The sequence below is a fragment of the Pygocentrus nattereri genome, chromosome 14 (genome assembly GCF_015220715.1).
Source record: "Pygocentrus nattereri isolate fPygNat1 chromosome 14, fPygNat1.pri, whole genome shotgun sequence".
Taxonomy (NCBI): Eukaryota; Metazoa; Chordata; class Actinopteri; order Characiformes; family Serrasalmidae; genus Pygocentrus; species Pygocentrus nattereri.
The window spans coordinates 10,109,233-10,125,408 of record NC_051224.1 but is presented as its reverse complement, the minus strand read 5'-3'; the positions used below and the strand labels follow the sequence as shown (position 1 = coordinate 10,125,408).

At 41.4% G+C, this 16,176-nt stretch overlaps 1 protein-coding gene across 1 annotated transcript; it reads right to left on the bottom strand.

Moving 5' to 3' along the window:
* Nucleotides 1-6,028: 6,028 nt before the first annotated feature.
* On the bottom strand, nt 6,029-13,332 carry aimp2 (aminoacyl tRNA synthetase complex interacting multifunctional protein 2). The gene is made up of 4 exons (XM_017685056.2): nt 13,085-13,332; nt 11,428-11,634; nt 9,677-9,911; nt 6,029-6,998 (listed from the first exon to the last, which is right to left on the bottom strand). The coding sequence occupies exons 1-4, from the start codon at nt 13,208-13,210 to the stop codon at nt 6,610-6,612; spliced, it is 957 nt and encodes a 318-aa protein (XP_017540545.1). The 5' UTR covers nt 13,211-13,332; the 3' UTR covers nt 6,029-6,609.
* Nucleotides 13,333-16,176: the final 2,844 nt, after the last annotated feature.

Below are 16,176 nucleotides of genomic sequence, written 5' to 3'. Positions count from 1 at the left end.
ACTCTCTCTCTCTCAAACACACACACACACACACGCTGAATTCTATCTCTGTACAACTCACACACACACTCTCTCTCTCATACACATACACACACACACTGAATTCTATCTCTGTATAACTCTCACACGCACACTATCTCTCTCTCACACACACACACACACACACACACACACACTGAATTCTATCTCTATACAACTCTCACACGCACACTTTCTATCTCTCTCATACACACACACACACACACACACACACACAGAATTCTATCTCTATATAACTCTCACATGCGCACTTTCTCTCTATCTCTCTCTCTCACACACACACACACACTGAATTCTATCTCTATATAACTCTCACATGCGCACTTTCTATCTCTCTCATACACACACACACACTGAATTCTCTCTCTGTACAACTGTCACACGCACTCTCTCTCATATATACACACACTGAATTCTCTCTCTGTACAACTGTCACACGCACACTCTCTCTCATATATATACACACACTGAATTCTCTCTATGTACAACTGTCACACGCACACTCTCTCTCATATATATATACACACACACACTGAATTCTCTCTCTGTACAACTGTCACACGCACACTCTCTCTCATATATATATACACACACACACTGAATTCTCTCTCTGTACAACTTTCACACGCACACTCTCTCTCATATATACACACACTGAATTCTCTCTATGTACAACTGTCACACGCACACTCTCTCTCATATATATATACACACACACACTGAATTCTCTCTCTGTACAACTGTCACACGCACACTCTCTCTCATATATATATACACACACACACTGAATTCTCTCTCTGTACAACTTTCACACGCACACTCTCTCTCATATATACACACACTGAATTCTCTCTATGTACAACTGTCACACGCACACTCTCTCTCATATATATATACACACACACACTGAATTCTCTCTCTGTACAACTGTCACACGCACACTCTCTCTCATATATACACACACACACTGAATTCTCTCTCTGTACAACTTTCACACGCACACTCTCTCTCATATATACACACACTGAATTCTCTCTCTGTACAACTTTCACACGCACACTCTCTCTCATATATATACACACTGAATTCTCTCTCTGTACAACTTTCACACGCACACTCTCTCTCATATATACACACACTGAATTCTCTCTCTGTACAACTGTCACACGCACACTCTCTCTCATATATATACACACTGAATTCTCTCTCTGTACAACTGTCACACGCACACTCTCTCTCATATATACACACACACACACTGAATTCTCTCTATGTACAACTGTCACACGCACACTCTCTCTCATATATACACACACTGAATTCTCTCTCTGTACAACTCTCACACACACACTCTCTCTCATATATACACACACACACACTGAATTCTCTCTCTGTACAACTGTCACACGCACACTCTCTCTCATATATATACACACACACACTGAATTCTCTCTCTGTACAACTGTCACACGCACACTCTCTCTCATATATACACACACACACACACTGAATTCTCTCTATGTACAACTGTCACACGCACACTCTCTCTCATATATATACACACACACACTGAATTCTCTCTCTGTACAACTGTCACACGCACACTCTCTCTCATATATATACACACACACACTGAATTCTCTCTCTGTACAACCGTCACACGCACACTCTCTCTCATATATACACACACACACACACTGAATTCTCTCTATGTACAACTGTCACACGCACACTCTCTCTCATATATATACACACACACACTGAATTCTCTCTCTGTACAACTTTCACACGCACACTCTCTCTCATATATACACACACTGAATTCTCTCTCTGTACAACTCTCACACACACACTCTCTCTCATATATATACACACACACAATGAATTCTCTCTCTGTACAACTCTCACACACACACTCTCTCTCATATTTACACACACACACACACTGAATTCTCTCTCTGTACAACTCTCACACGCACACTCTCTCTCATATATATACACACACACACTGAATTCTCTCTCTGTACAACTGTCACACGCACACTCTCTCTCATATATACACACACACACTGAATTCTCTCTCTGTACAACTGTCACACGCACACTCTCTCATATATACACACACACACTGAATTCTCTCTCTGTACAACTGTCACACGCACACTCTCTCTCATATATACACACACACACTGAATTCTCTCTCTGTACAACTGTCACACGCACACTCTCTCTCATATATACACACACTGAATTCTCTCTCTGTACAACTGTCACACGCACACTCTCTCATATATACACACACACACTGAATTCTCTCTCTGTACAACTGTCACACGCACACTCTCTCTCATATATACACACACACACTGAATTCTCTCTCTGTACAACTGTCACACGCACACTCTCTCTCATATATACACACACACACTGAATTCTCTCTCTGTACAACTGTCACACGCACACTCTCTCTCATATATACACACACTGAATTCTCTCTCTGTACAACTGTCACACGCACACTCTCTCTCATATACACACACACACACACTGAATTCTCTCTCTGTACAACTCTCACACACACACTCTCTCTCATATTTACACACACACACACACTGAATTCTCTCTCTGTACAACTCTCACACGCACACTCTCCCACACACACACACACTGAATTCTCTCTCTGTACAACTCTCACACGCACACTCTCTCTCATATATACACACACACACACTGAATATTATCTCTGTACAACTCTGACAGGCACCCCCCCCCCCCCCCCCCCCCCCACACACACACACACACACACACATTGATACTGAATTCTATCTCTATCTCTAACTCACACACACACTCTCTCTCAAACACACACACATACACACTGAATTCTATCTCTGTACAACTCTGACAGGCACACTCTCCCACACACACACACACACACATACACACTGAATACAACTCTCACACGCACACTTTCTATCTCTTTCTCTGTCATACACACGCACACACACACACACACTGAATTCTATCTCTATATAACTCTCACATGCGCACTTTCTCTCTATCTCTCTCTCATACACACACACACACTGAATTACTGGTAATTATCATGCCATAGACACTATTAGGGCTGTTAACACTTGCTTTTCAGTAAGTTCTTTGCTTATTTTCTCATTATTATTATTATTTTTCATTATCATTATTATCTTCTTTCCCTCTCTTACTGTCGCTTGTCTGTTTGTCTGTGCTTACGTGTCCTCCCTCATGAACACATAACAAAAATAAAGTTTTAACAGTGCTCTGATGTGGGGTTGGGGGCGGGCAGTCATTCAATCAGTGACTTAATGAATCAATCAGTACATAAAAAATACATGAACACATGTTTACGTACAAAAAATCATTTTCTTTTATATTGTTCTAAATGAAACTGAAGAACATATGGAAACCATAAGACTCTCTGACAATAAGAAATGTAACATTTTCAGACGACGTCAAGGCTGCCTCACTTTTCCTTTTTCTCTAATGTGTATGTAAATTTATGCATTTCCCCTACAGAGCCCGCTGGTGACATCCTGTAGAAATAAAAATAATGCCTGGCCACGACTTAGTAAGGCGTGGGAATGAGATGATTAAGTCGTGGCATTGACTTAGTAAAGCTTGGGAATGAGATCCTAATGCGTGGCCATGACGTAGTAAGCCGCGATCTCATTCCCATGCCTTACTATGTCATGGCCACGACTTATCCCCCTCATTCCCACGCCTTACTAATTCGAGGCCACGCATTATTTATTCATTTTATTTCTACAGTATGTCACCAGCGGGGCTCCATACATTTCTGTTTCTTGCTATTTATATTATTTTATGATCATTCTGGCACGTGTTTGAGAGAGAGAGAGAGAGAGAGAGAGAGAGAGAGAGATAGAGAGAGAGATAGATAGAGAGAGGGAGAGAGATAGGCAGATAGAGACAGAGAGAGAGAGTGAGAGACAGAGAGAGAGAGAGAGAGAGAGAGAGAGATAGGCAGATAGAGAGAGAGATAGAGAGAGAGAGAGAGATAGGCAGATAGAGAGAGATAGAGAGAGAGAGAGAGAGAGAGAGAGAGAGAGAGAGATAGGCTGATAGAGAGAGAGAGAGAGAGAGAGAGAGAGAGAGAGAGAGAGAGAGAGATAGGCTGATAGAGAGAGAGAGAGAGAGAGATAGGCAGATAGAGAGAGAGAGAGAGAGAGAGATAGAGAGAGTTCCAGCGCTTTACCTCGCTTCTACCAACCGAACCTAAACGCTTTTCAGATAAATGTGAAGTAAATTATTTATAGATCTGAGTCTGAGCTGCGTGTTTTTATTCAACAGAAACAACCGTGTTCATATAATTGAATTCATCGTTTAGCCTCAGTCAACAAAGAGCTCATCGGAGCAGAACGTTCTCTTGGCTTCGTCGTGCCACATCAGCTCTTACCCGGGCGGGTTTGTGATTCTGATGGACTCGGGGCCTCGTTAAAGACGAACAAGCTCGGACACGACTCGCTTTTACATCAGAAAACATCACTGCAATTTCAAGCATGATGACGCTTTATACCTGCTGTGTACAAAACCATTGAGATTAAAAAGCGAACGAGAGACCTGAAGCACTGAGTTTTTAACAAGTCGAGCGCAGAACATCGTGAAGTGTTCGTAACCCTATTTGCATGTCTGTTTTAGACCAAAAACAAAGCATTTAACAGAACGCAAACCTGTTTGGATTAAAGCCCTGCCTGTCTGGAGTTGGTCCAGGCTGCAGGAATCCATCCTTGGCCATAAGTTGCCATGGCAATGTAACCCTGTAAAACTGTAAAACGTGGTCCATCGTCATCAACCAAGTCATCTAAGTGCTTTATATCTGAGACATGTAACGTCTATGCATGTAGATGCACCCATCAGCCATAATATCTCCACTTATTGTCAAATATATCAGCTCCATCTACCATATAGGTGCACTATATACAGTCTGTAGTCCATCTGTTTCTTTGCCTGCTTTGTTAACCCCCTTTTACCCTGTTCTTCAGTGGTCAGGACCCCCTTGCCCAGAGCGGGTATTATTTTGGCATTGCACTGACACTAACGTGGTGGTGGTGTTTTAGTGCGTGGAACAGACACAGCAGTGTTGCCTCAGAGTCACTGCTCAACTGTGATTAATCCACAAACCAAACATTTCCACCCAGCAGCATCATGTGGCCACTGATGAAGGACTAGAGGATGACCAATACAAACTGTGCAGCAACAAATCAGCTATTGTCTCTGACTTTACCTCTACAAGGTGGACCAACAAGTTAGATGTGTCTAACAGAGTGGACAGCCAGCAGTGTTTAAAACCTCCAGCAGCACTGCGGTGTCTGATCCACTTGTACAAGCACAACACAGCAACACACCACCACCACAAGTGTCACCGCAGTGCTAAGAATGATCCACCACCCATATAATACCTGCTCTGTGGGGGTCCTGACCACAGAAAAGCAGGGTGAAAGGGGGCTAACGAAGTAAGCATAGCAACAGATGGTCTACTAATTGAAGCAATGGAGCTGATAATAAGGGCAATGAGTGTAGAAACAAGGAGATGGTTGTAATGTTGTGGATGATCTGTGTATACTGTTATGGAGCTTTGCTTTTCAACAACTGATTATATAATTCACAGTGAGGTTTGATATACAAACACAGAACATTATTCTGACAGCAGCATCACAGTCAGCACAAGAATAAGCAGACCTATAGTCTCTGACACGTTGCTAGGATCTTAAGTGAATGACTAAAGTGCCATCTACTGATTAAAAATGTATATTGCAGGGCTAATGAGAAGGGCGGCTCCGATAGTGGTGCACTCACATATAGCTGACTTGCATAGTCAGAAGTACCTCCATATTTCATCAGCAGTCTTTTAGACATAAAGTCCAATGAACCAATTTTAATGTGTTTTATTTAACATAATATTAATTAAAAAAAAACAAACATGAACACACAGATACAAAGTTTGACCCAACGTGAAAATTTTAATAGTCTTTATGAAAAAGACGCTACAAAGTATCTCTCACACTTCTCATAACAATACCAGTAGGTCCACTGCTTCACATTTGAACTGCTTCACTTAGGAACCCAAGTAATGTTCAGTGTTAACATTTTACACACAGCACAGCATCATGTTAGGCACAAGGTGGGGGGGAGACATGTTTGCAGCATCGGTACCCAGCATCAGCTATAGTCTAAAGGTCCGCTCTTTGCTCTGAGTGCATTACAATCCTCATCAATACGACGTAATTTAAGCATTATTCTGATCAGAGCATCTGCATATTCATGTGCATATTCAACTTAGGTCTGTTAGGACCTTCTGCATTGGCTTTTTTCATTTGGGTCTAACTGCAGTGAGATGACATCCCTGCTGATTTGATCCCCATCACTAGGGCCCTCTGTAACTCATCTGCAACTCTGTGCACAATAATATCTTAACGCACTTCTCTGTAATTCATTTAGCTTACTGGCATGGATAAACATCTTCTCATTTTCTGTTACTAAGCCCAAAACCCCCTTTTTAGCCTCCCGCTGCTCTCCTCACTGCAGAAGAGGGTACACACAGTCAAAGTGGCCCAGGTTACGGCAGGACTGCAGCCAGCGGTGGACATTGGCCGGGGGGGACGCGGCCTGGCCGGCCCGGAGGAGGCAGCACGCGCAGACAATGTCAGCCAGTGTGAGCTCCTGACCCAGCAACCAGGGCGAGCGGCCTAGGGCGCTGTTAAGCGAGCGCAGTACGGCCGCCTGCTCCTTACTGCCCCCCTCGGCCAGCTGGAACATGGCCATGTCCACCCAGGAGTCGACCTGTGTGGCAGTGACTGCGTCCTGGGGATCGGCAGCCAGCAAGCGGAACAGGAAGCGGGCCACGTTGGCCTCACCCTCGATGGAGCACATGCTCTGGGTGTTGAACTTCATCTGAAGTTTTGGCACTGCACAAAGAGAAATCGGGTGGGGGGAGAGGGATGGAGAAAAATGTCAAATTTACAGGTAGGTAGCTACTTTATTAGAAACCACTACGCAGAAGGCAGTTTGCATAGCAATCCTACAGTTCTTAAAGGGAAATTTTCCCCATTTTTTGCAGAATTACATCATTCCGATTTGAAAAGAAAAACTTGCGAAGTCAAAACTGTTTGCATTATTGGGGACAGGAAACAGACGTCTGAAGCAATTAATGCCTCTAAAAGCTACATGACAAATATGCCAAGACAGTGAGTGTGTTTACATGCACTTAATAATGCGACCATAATCAGATTTCTGCAGTTATCTGATTATTTAAATGTAAACTGCATACTCTGATTTCTTAGGTGTAGAAATCTGATTATCAGATTTCTTACAGAGAGCTGGATGGTAGCTCAGTAATCAGATTTCTCAGCACATATTAACTCTTACTCTTGATATCTTTTGGATTTCGCAATCTGCGCATGTGCATAAACAGGCCGTGGTGCCAGAAATAAGCAAGCGCCATTTAAAACAGCACCTGCAAGATGCCAACAAAACATTTTTGGAGCAACACTGAAACCAACTACATGCTTGACGAAATGAAGGATTTAAATATTATTCATCTTCTAGAAGATGCACGTTCCATATTTTCAGGTAAAGTGGTGCAATGTTTTCATAAAATCTGTGCCATGAAGTTTAAGCTTTATGTTACGTTTACATGTTGTCTTCTTCTGTGAGTTTATTGGCTGGTTGCAAAACAGAAATCAAATTATTGCACATTGATCGGATAACTGACAAAATCTGCTTTTCTGCCATTATTGGGTTATTAAGTGCATATAAACTCTAACAATGTTTTACAGTGGTTTGACAAAGTTTTGGCCTAATATCTGTTTTTTAAATCCATTCCTGGTGGAGAGGTACATGCAATGTATTCTTAGATAAAACAGTTCCAAAAGAAAACTTATTTAGCATTGAAACTCATAAGATACGTGACAGTTGATACTTGTAATAATGCTTGACCTCTGGTTCCTATCGCCACTGTTTTTCTGCTGTAAAGAAAATCAAAGTCAATACGTTTCTCTACAGGGCACCACGTAGGAATAAACCACTCTGCACGGCTGTTTACATCTCAACGACTGAATGAAGCAAAATGTTGTAAAATTGGTCGAATTCCTTTTTAATCAGCCATAAGCTTCTGAGCATTCTTAGCTGGATATGGTTGGGTGGCTATGGCTGTTGCTAGACTGGGCATTTTCATGCCAAATTGGGCAGATTTTGGTTCGATTGGGCTGAGAAATCTTATTTTGTGTGTGGACAAAATTGGGCAAATTTTAGACAAAATGTATACAATGAACAAACTGCACTGCTTATTAATGCATCTGAAATTAAAATAAGCCTGATATTTCCCCACAATCCATCCATTACCAAAACTTTAAACAGACAAACATTTTATTCACTTCCGTTGAGAAGAAGCCAGGCATCGTTTTCATTCTCAAAGCCAAAACATGCCATGGTTAGTTTATTATTAATGCCATGGTGGTTTAAATGCTGTATTTATTATGTAGCACTATGGTTGAACAGTACTTTTTATTTGTAGCTTATACTTGTACTAACACTAAACAAAAATTACACTTTGTGGTTAAAAATGTCTTTTCAAGCAAGCTGGCTTCATATTTTGATTAGCAAGCTACTTCAAATATTTCACACAATATGACTGATGCCACAAAGAATGATTTATTATGATTACTATTAACTGTAATCCTCATCAGACTGTCACATCATGAAATTACTGAATAGATCCTCACTGAATGCAAATATTAAATTGTCACTTTTTGTACTTTTGATGTCACAAATGTTATAGTTAGAGTTTTTTAATTGAAATCATTTTTTAAAATGTAATTTGACTCATCAATTTCAAGGACCCCTGCAATGCTACTGCTTTATGAAATGCTTCAAGGTAGAGAATTAAACAGGATTAGACGGAACATCTCACCAGTTTCTCATGGTTTATTAAAAGGCAGCACGTGGACATGTGAAGTTTGTGGGTTTGACTGGTCAGCTGCTATATGACGATGCACAACCTGAATCTGCAGAATCACTGGGCTTTAGACACTGTATGAACCAGCTAAAATAGTCTATATAAAATCTGCAGTGTAGAGCAGAAGGATTTTTATTTATTCTTTTTGGACCTCTTGGATGTTCTTAATATCCTGACAGGAAATTGGGTGTTTTAAATTGAATGTAATAAAAAGCAACTTGTATATTTGAAACACTGCAAATGATACGTTTTTTAAACAGCTAAGGATATCTCTCTTTGCCTTTTAAGGTGGTAACTAATAGTTCCTGCTAAGCTCCATTGAGCATACAATGATAATTTGTCTGTTGCTGCCGAAGGAGGTGAGGAAATGATGTCAATGATCTGATCTTACTTTTAGGATGCAAGAGAACAACCTTTAAATGTCTGTTTATCAAAACATGCCCTTATATCAGGATATCGGGAGTCATTTTCACAGTATTAATCACAGACTTTGAGGACAAGTAACATGAATCGATTATGACTAAGCATTGAACTGCTGCCAAGATGAAAACTGAAGACATGATTACCCTCCAGGAATAGAACTATGTTACGTAAAAACCTTAACAACCCCACTCTCTGTTTCTCTCTTACCATCTTTCCAAATTAGTGTGAAGCCCAGCTGGAAGCGATGGCGAGTGTAACTCTCAGTGTGGCGAGGCCCCAGGCAGGAGAGCAGTTGCGGTGGCACGCTAGAGACGGACGAGTGCACGTGCACCGAGGAGAGTACGCGGTAGCGCTGGCACAGGAGCCCATGCAGCACCAGCAGCGAGAGTGGCGGACTAGCCGGGTTGGCATTGATCACGATGTCCCTCAGCGCACCCAGATCCTGCAATAACACAACAGCAAAGCTTTCACACTCAGACAGATGGAATTAAGTTAGGAAGGTAAGTGAAGTTGCAGCTGGGAGATATGACAATGTTATTGTTATAAATTGATTATTGTTATAAATTATTTACATTTACATTTTAGGCATTTGGCTGACGCTCTTATCCAGAGCGACTTACGATCTGATGATTTTTTACACAAGTAGGCGAAGGTGGTGTTAGGAATCTTGCCTAAGGACTCTTATTGGTACAGTGTAGAGGGCTTACTCAGGTGGGGGATTGAACCCTGGTCTACAGCATAGAAGGCAGAGGTGTTAACCACTACATTAACCAACCACCATTGTTATGTTACCATATGTTTTCCTGAATATATCATGGATCTCATCTAGAGATGCACCAAAATGAAAACTGCAGACTGAATTTCAGGACACATACAGACGAAAACCAAAAAACAAAAGTGTGAGTTCGTTTATATGTTATTTGCCATTTTATTAATGCTATTGAAGTAACATAATAATGCTAAAAATGATGAGTGACGCACTGAGAAACCAAACAGCATCACTAAGTGCCGGGATCTGTCGACAAGAAATGTTGGTGCCAGTGTGCACATCTTTATTTAAAGCAACGGTTTTGTATTTTTGGATGCTGAGCGATGCACCCTGTGTGTGGTGGCATTTAGTGAAGCTGAGCAGTGACCTACATGTGGATGTGTCAATGTTGGAAAACCTTCAAGATCAAACTCACCAACATTGATGTGTGTCTGTGACATTTTATGAAATTGTATCCTAAATTCTTTATCCTTCACAACAAACCATGGACTGGGTGCGTGGACACAGCTCAGCCAAGCAGATTCTGAGCTGAAGCAGAGTTCAACTGGGCAACTACAGATGTTGATGCTGCAGGGATACCAGTAGCTAGAACAGACCACTTGTAGGTCATTTTTAATCAAACATAAATCATGATTATACTATGCAATTGTGTTATCAATCATTTAACAGAAACAATTGCACATAAGAAGCCAAAGACTGTCGTGTTGGTCAGCAATATCTTGTACATCCTAACAAAGCCTTTGGTTTACCATATCGGAATTTTCTTGAATTTTATATCCATTCTATCAGCCTGTTGTTTAGTAGTGTTGCCACATATTATCCTCCATAAAATTCAGCAAATAAAACTGTGCATTAAAACGTGAAGAAGTGTGCTCTCTGTAGAGGATGTCTTCACTTATCTTCACTTAGATAATCAACACAAGATGTCATTTGACCAGGGGCACCCAAAACTTTGCATACAATTTTATCTTCAACAAGTTAGCTTTGTATTCCTGAAACAGTGATTGCAAACCTTTTTGCTATGTCACCCATCCCTAAGTAAGGAGTGGCAGTAATGAAGATGCCACATTAGCTCAACAGCACAAGATCAACCAGATTAACCTGTTTTTGTAAAGAACATCTGTATGTATATAAATAGAAAATGGATGGATGGATGCATCAAAGTGAGAACAGTCGACTCTTCACTAACCTTGCCGAGAAGGGAGTCCAGATCAGCCGTGCCCGTGAAGGCAGCGGCTGCAGGACTCTGTGACAGGGTTGTGGCGTCCAGGTCAGCGTCCGGAGTAGTTACTGTCTTGGCCAGGCCGTCCACTGCTGCTTTCAGCTCATACAGCTTACGCATGATCTCATCCTGACGAGCTTCCAGCGCTTTAAGAGCAGGATCCACCTCCCCATTCTGAGAAAGAAAAATAAACAGAGAGAGAGAGAGACACACCCAGTGATAAACCAGACGGACAGACAAGAAGAAAAGAATGCAGGTGCAGGTCAACTAACACAGGAAGACAAACACAGCCGACAGAGCTTTTAATGCTTAACCGACAATACAACAGCTTTAGACCACTTTCTTATGATAATACAGGGTGAGTCAAAATCACAGGACAGGTTTAATTTTTTTTTTATTTTATGATCAACTTTGATCTCTGGGGTCATCTCAAACTAATTGTGTATGCTGAGAAAATCCACAACAAACACCACCTTCAGCACTGCATCGTGGAGGCTTATGACAGCATAAAAAATAAAAATGAAATAAAACAGTGTCCTGTGACTTTTGACTCTCCCTGCATAAGTCAGACAAATTCATCAATTTGCCACAGAAATGTCCAGATATAATCCAATGTCTCTATATTGTTCATAGAGTAATCTGGACAATCTGTAAACAAGTCTGAACCAAGTCCTACAGAATTGTGCACATCACTTAAACTTCTATGCTGGATCGTAAACAGTTCTATTGACTCAGTTACATGTACTGGAGTAAAGTTTTTATTGAGCTACTTTTTACTTTTTTACATTAAAGGGGAATTCCACCAGTAAAGAAAGCACTGAAATACGCTGAGTGTCCCCTTTTAAAACCGATTCCTTATATTTGGGTAACATTTTCTTCAACATTTTGGACAAAAAGAAGATAGTTAAACCCAGAGCGATATAATACATCATATCTACAAAACGGAAAAGCTCTCCTCCGAACATACATGAGAAATCTTTAACCAGATTTAGGCAAAGTGGACTGAGTAGGTCAGCTTTTTCTGTAGAACTGATGAACGTATGAAGGTGTATGGTACATGGTGTAATGTATGAATATGCTTTTGTGTGTATATGTGAAATATAAGCTCCCATTGCTCTGTTGTAAACGGTTTGGTTTTAAAGGAAGGTAGTTCGAAAGCTTGGTCATAGACTTAGTGTTAGGTACTGTGGATTTCCACTGTATATTTACTTTTCTATGTGAAGGTAGCCATTTCCAAATAAATATGCAAACTAAAGAAAGAAAGAAGCTCAGTGGTCTAAGATGTTCCATCACAGTCCTGTTCGTTACTTCTGTAATCCATGTCCCTGAGAAGTAACCGCCAGTCTCAGTGCGGACGCGCCGTTTGTTTTACCACAGCCTGCATTAACGAGGCTGCGTAGATAGCTACGCAGAGATGAGCACCACGAACACAAACGAATCGCCGCCGGCTTCTATCAGTTGCATCAGCCGGTGCTCCGCTGACGCTCACTGCTAAAGCTAAAGCTCGCGTTAGCACATGGACAGCTGCTCTGCGGGTCTGGCTGCCCTTACGGTACAGACACTGAAAGAACAGTCTCTCTAGACTGGTCCAGAGACAGAGACAGGTCCGTAGCTACGGAGTTACCTGGAGCGCGTGGTCGCCGCATCCGCCCCCTTGCTGCGCGTGGACATTCGGTAACGTGTACATGCACGTCGGCAAATCGACCTTCATGTCTCCCCCACAGACGGGCTTTACCTGATACATAGACATGGTGTCTGACACACTCCTGGAAAAACGACACAAATAAGAGTGAACGGACTGGTTGGGATCGATTTCTCGACAGCCCGTCTGTAGCAGCGAGCTAACGAGCTCCAGAGGAAAGAGGCCGTGGCTGTGACGTCACTTTCCGGTGAAAGCAAAAGTCCCCCTTAGTGTCCAAACGCGAGTGGGAATGAGCGCCAGTCAAGGACGACAGCGCTTTTTCTTTTCAGTCCATCCACACCAGCGCACTGACGCTTTCTGATGTCTTGTCTCATTTTGCTTAATGTGCAGAGGAGGGAGGTTCTGCGCCTTTTTAAAGGCCACGTATAATAACCTGCTATTAAAATACACGTTGGAGTGATGGAGTGATGGAGTGACGTGCCCAGACCCACATTCACACAGGCACACACGCTGGCCATCGCCTGCCCACACACATTAGGCAGTCACATTCCTACACAGGTTTAGTTTAATGACATAAGATAACAGACCGATTATTTACTTTAGTCTTTGGCTGTGAAAGTGTAAGAAAAGAGAGGCCAACATTGAGTCTCGTTCTCCAATGTCTTTCCAAGTTTTTTCTTAAATTTGTTCTTGAGGAAGGTCGTAAGAAATAGTCGACATCAGATTCATGACGTCCTTAAACCACAGAACCTTCATACGCTGGAATGTGTGTTCTTACTCAAGAGCAAATCCAGATACACAGAAACCTGGTGAATGTCACGGTGCGGTGGGTAGCGCTGTCGACTCACAGCAAGTAGGGCCTGGGTTCAGTTCCCTGGTTGGGTGACCAGGGTCCTTTCTGTGTGGAGTTTGCACGTTTTCCCTGAGTCTGTGTCAGTTTCCGTCCAAAGACATGCAGTCAGGCCAGTTGGACATGCTAAATTGCCCCGGGTGTGTTGTGTGTGTGTGAATGTATATGTCTGTCTGTCTGGCCTGTAATGGACCGCTGACCTGTCCAGGGTGTATCCTGCCTTCTGCCCATTGACTGCTGGGCTTGCCTCCAGCTCCCTCTGTGACCCAGAAGGGTAAGCAGTTTAGAAAATGTGTTATGAATGTCAGAATTTTCATGAAAACTGCAAAAATGAGTTTTCAGGATACATTTCTTCTTAAGAAAGGTTGGTGAATGAGGCCCATCGATGCTAACCTGCCTGCTGGGGGTCTGCCTTGTCTACATCTTAAAAAGTAAAAACAAACAAACAGCAAGCGTTCAACAGTTAGTGAATCCTGTTTCAGAAGCTTAAGATGATGCACAGCAAGATATCCATTTTTTTGACAAAACACGGTTATTTTTATTTATTATTTTTTTCCTCTTTGCAAAAACTGACAATTGTATGCGCCGTCAGAGACTCCGCGTTTGTTACGGAGCACGCGCGTTTCACATTCCTATCAAATCCTGAAGAATAAAATAACGTTCTGCCTACAAAGCCTGTTTCACTTCATAATATGTAACGTTACAGAAGAAAAATATGTTCTGAATTTTGTTTTCACGTTGACTTTAACACTGTTAAAGCTTCAAAATGCACCATTCAGTCTGCAGTCCATACAGTCCATATACAGAAACTAATCTGCAAAAACTACCGGATTGTAAAACATTGTTTCTGTAATGTCACAAAAAACAACATGCTTACATATATCTTCCTATTCAAATCTGCAGCAGTTTAGCTCCACACATTCATATTGAAGTTCTGAGGAGTGTTTCAGGCTGGACTGCTTTCTGAAGGAGGGACAATACAGGCCAGACAGAGCTGAGCCTGATTACATAGATTACTGAACAAAGGTAGGATAAACAAAGATGGAAAATGGTCATGTAACAATGAATTTGAACTGTTTGGTACATTAATTCACACAGAAGTTATAAGTGGACTTGAGAAGGAAAAAAATACAAAAGAAATGTAGGACGTGGGTCCTTTTATACATACACGACTGATAATATCACAAGTTGTAACGTAATACTGAGTTAGAAAGTAAAGCAAACTACATTGTAGAAGTTATATCGATCCAGCCTGGAGCTCAATTGGATATAAAATAAGCTCAGTGAATATAGACTGCATTTTGGCAACATGAATAGAAAAGCATTGAGATCTGGTCTAGTGCTGACCCAGTGCTGACCCAGATCTGGAACCTAGACCTGTACCTGTACCAGCACTGGCCTGCTCAGCAAAAAGAGATAGGGCTAGTTTTATGGACCTAGGCTGGATATAAGAAATAAACTGCCATAGAAGCAAACTGCTTAGTGGGAGCAAGCCTGGAATGAAGCAGGTGATGGGAAATTTAAAAAGTTGAGATTTAATCTCTTTTAATCATGTAAATCATTTTTAATGAGATATTAAAAGAAGAATTACACGAAGAAAACTGCCAACCAGTAACAGCAAGTAACAGTGAATTAAATAAAAATTACAACAGCAGAGTCGTATCAGGATGTATCATAAAAGTATTCTGAATGTTTTCTGAATCTGAAACTTTTTGTATTGTAGCAGAATGTGTTACTGAATACATTCAATGCATTCCATTTACTGTTCATCCATCAATTATTTTGCAAGCTTTTTATGTTTCTCAAAATACATTTTTATTTTCTTATCAATTTTATAAGCATGACACTGTTACAGCAGAGAATTTAGTGAAGATTTTATATTGAATTCTAAAGCTAATCACTGATTATGTCACATGAATATGATTAACTTTTGTTGTGATGCTGTAGCCTATATTTACACATGCAGACCACTCCAGAGAGTGCGTTATGCATATTGTCGCTATCCAAGGAAAAACAAGTACAGTGAGGAAAATAAGTATTTGAGCAGCCTGTGACTTTGCAAGTTCTCCCACTTAGAAATCATGGAGGGGTGTGAAATTTTCATCTTAAGTGCACGTCCACTGTGAGAGACATAATCTAAAAAAAAAAAAATCCGGAAATCACAATGGGCCTGGACGTGTGCCGATTTAAGCAGGGGAACCTTCCGTGCCATGCATGACTTTAA

Excerpts from the sequence above, each read along its gene's own strand:
- aimp2 (XM_017685056.2), bottom strand. The coding sequence starts at position 13,210 with ATGTCTATGTATCAGGTAAAGCCCGTCTGTGGGGGAGACATGAAGGTC. Across the intron at positions 11,635-13,084 it reads GCGGCGACCACGCGCTCCAG|AATGGGGAGGTGGATCCTGC; the intron begins GTAACTCCGTAG and ends TTTCTTTCTCAG. Across the intron at positions 9,912-11,427 it reads TGGACTCCCTTCTCGGCAAG|GATCTGGGTGCGCTGAGGGA; the intron begins GTTAGTGAAGAG and ends GTGTTATTGCAG.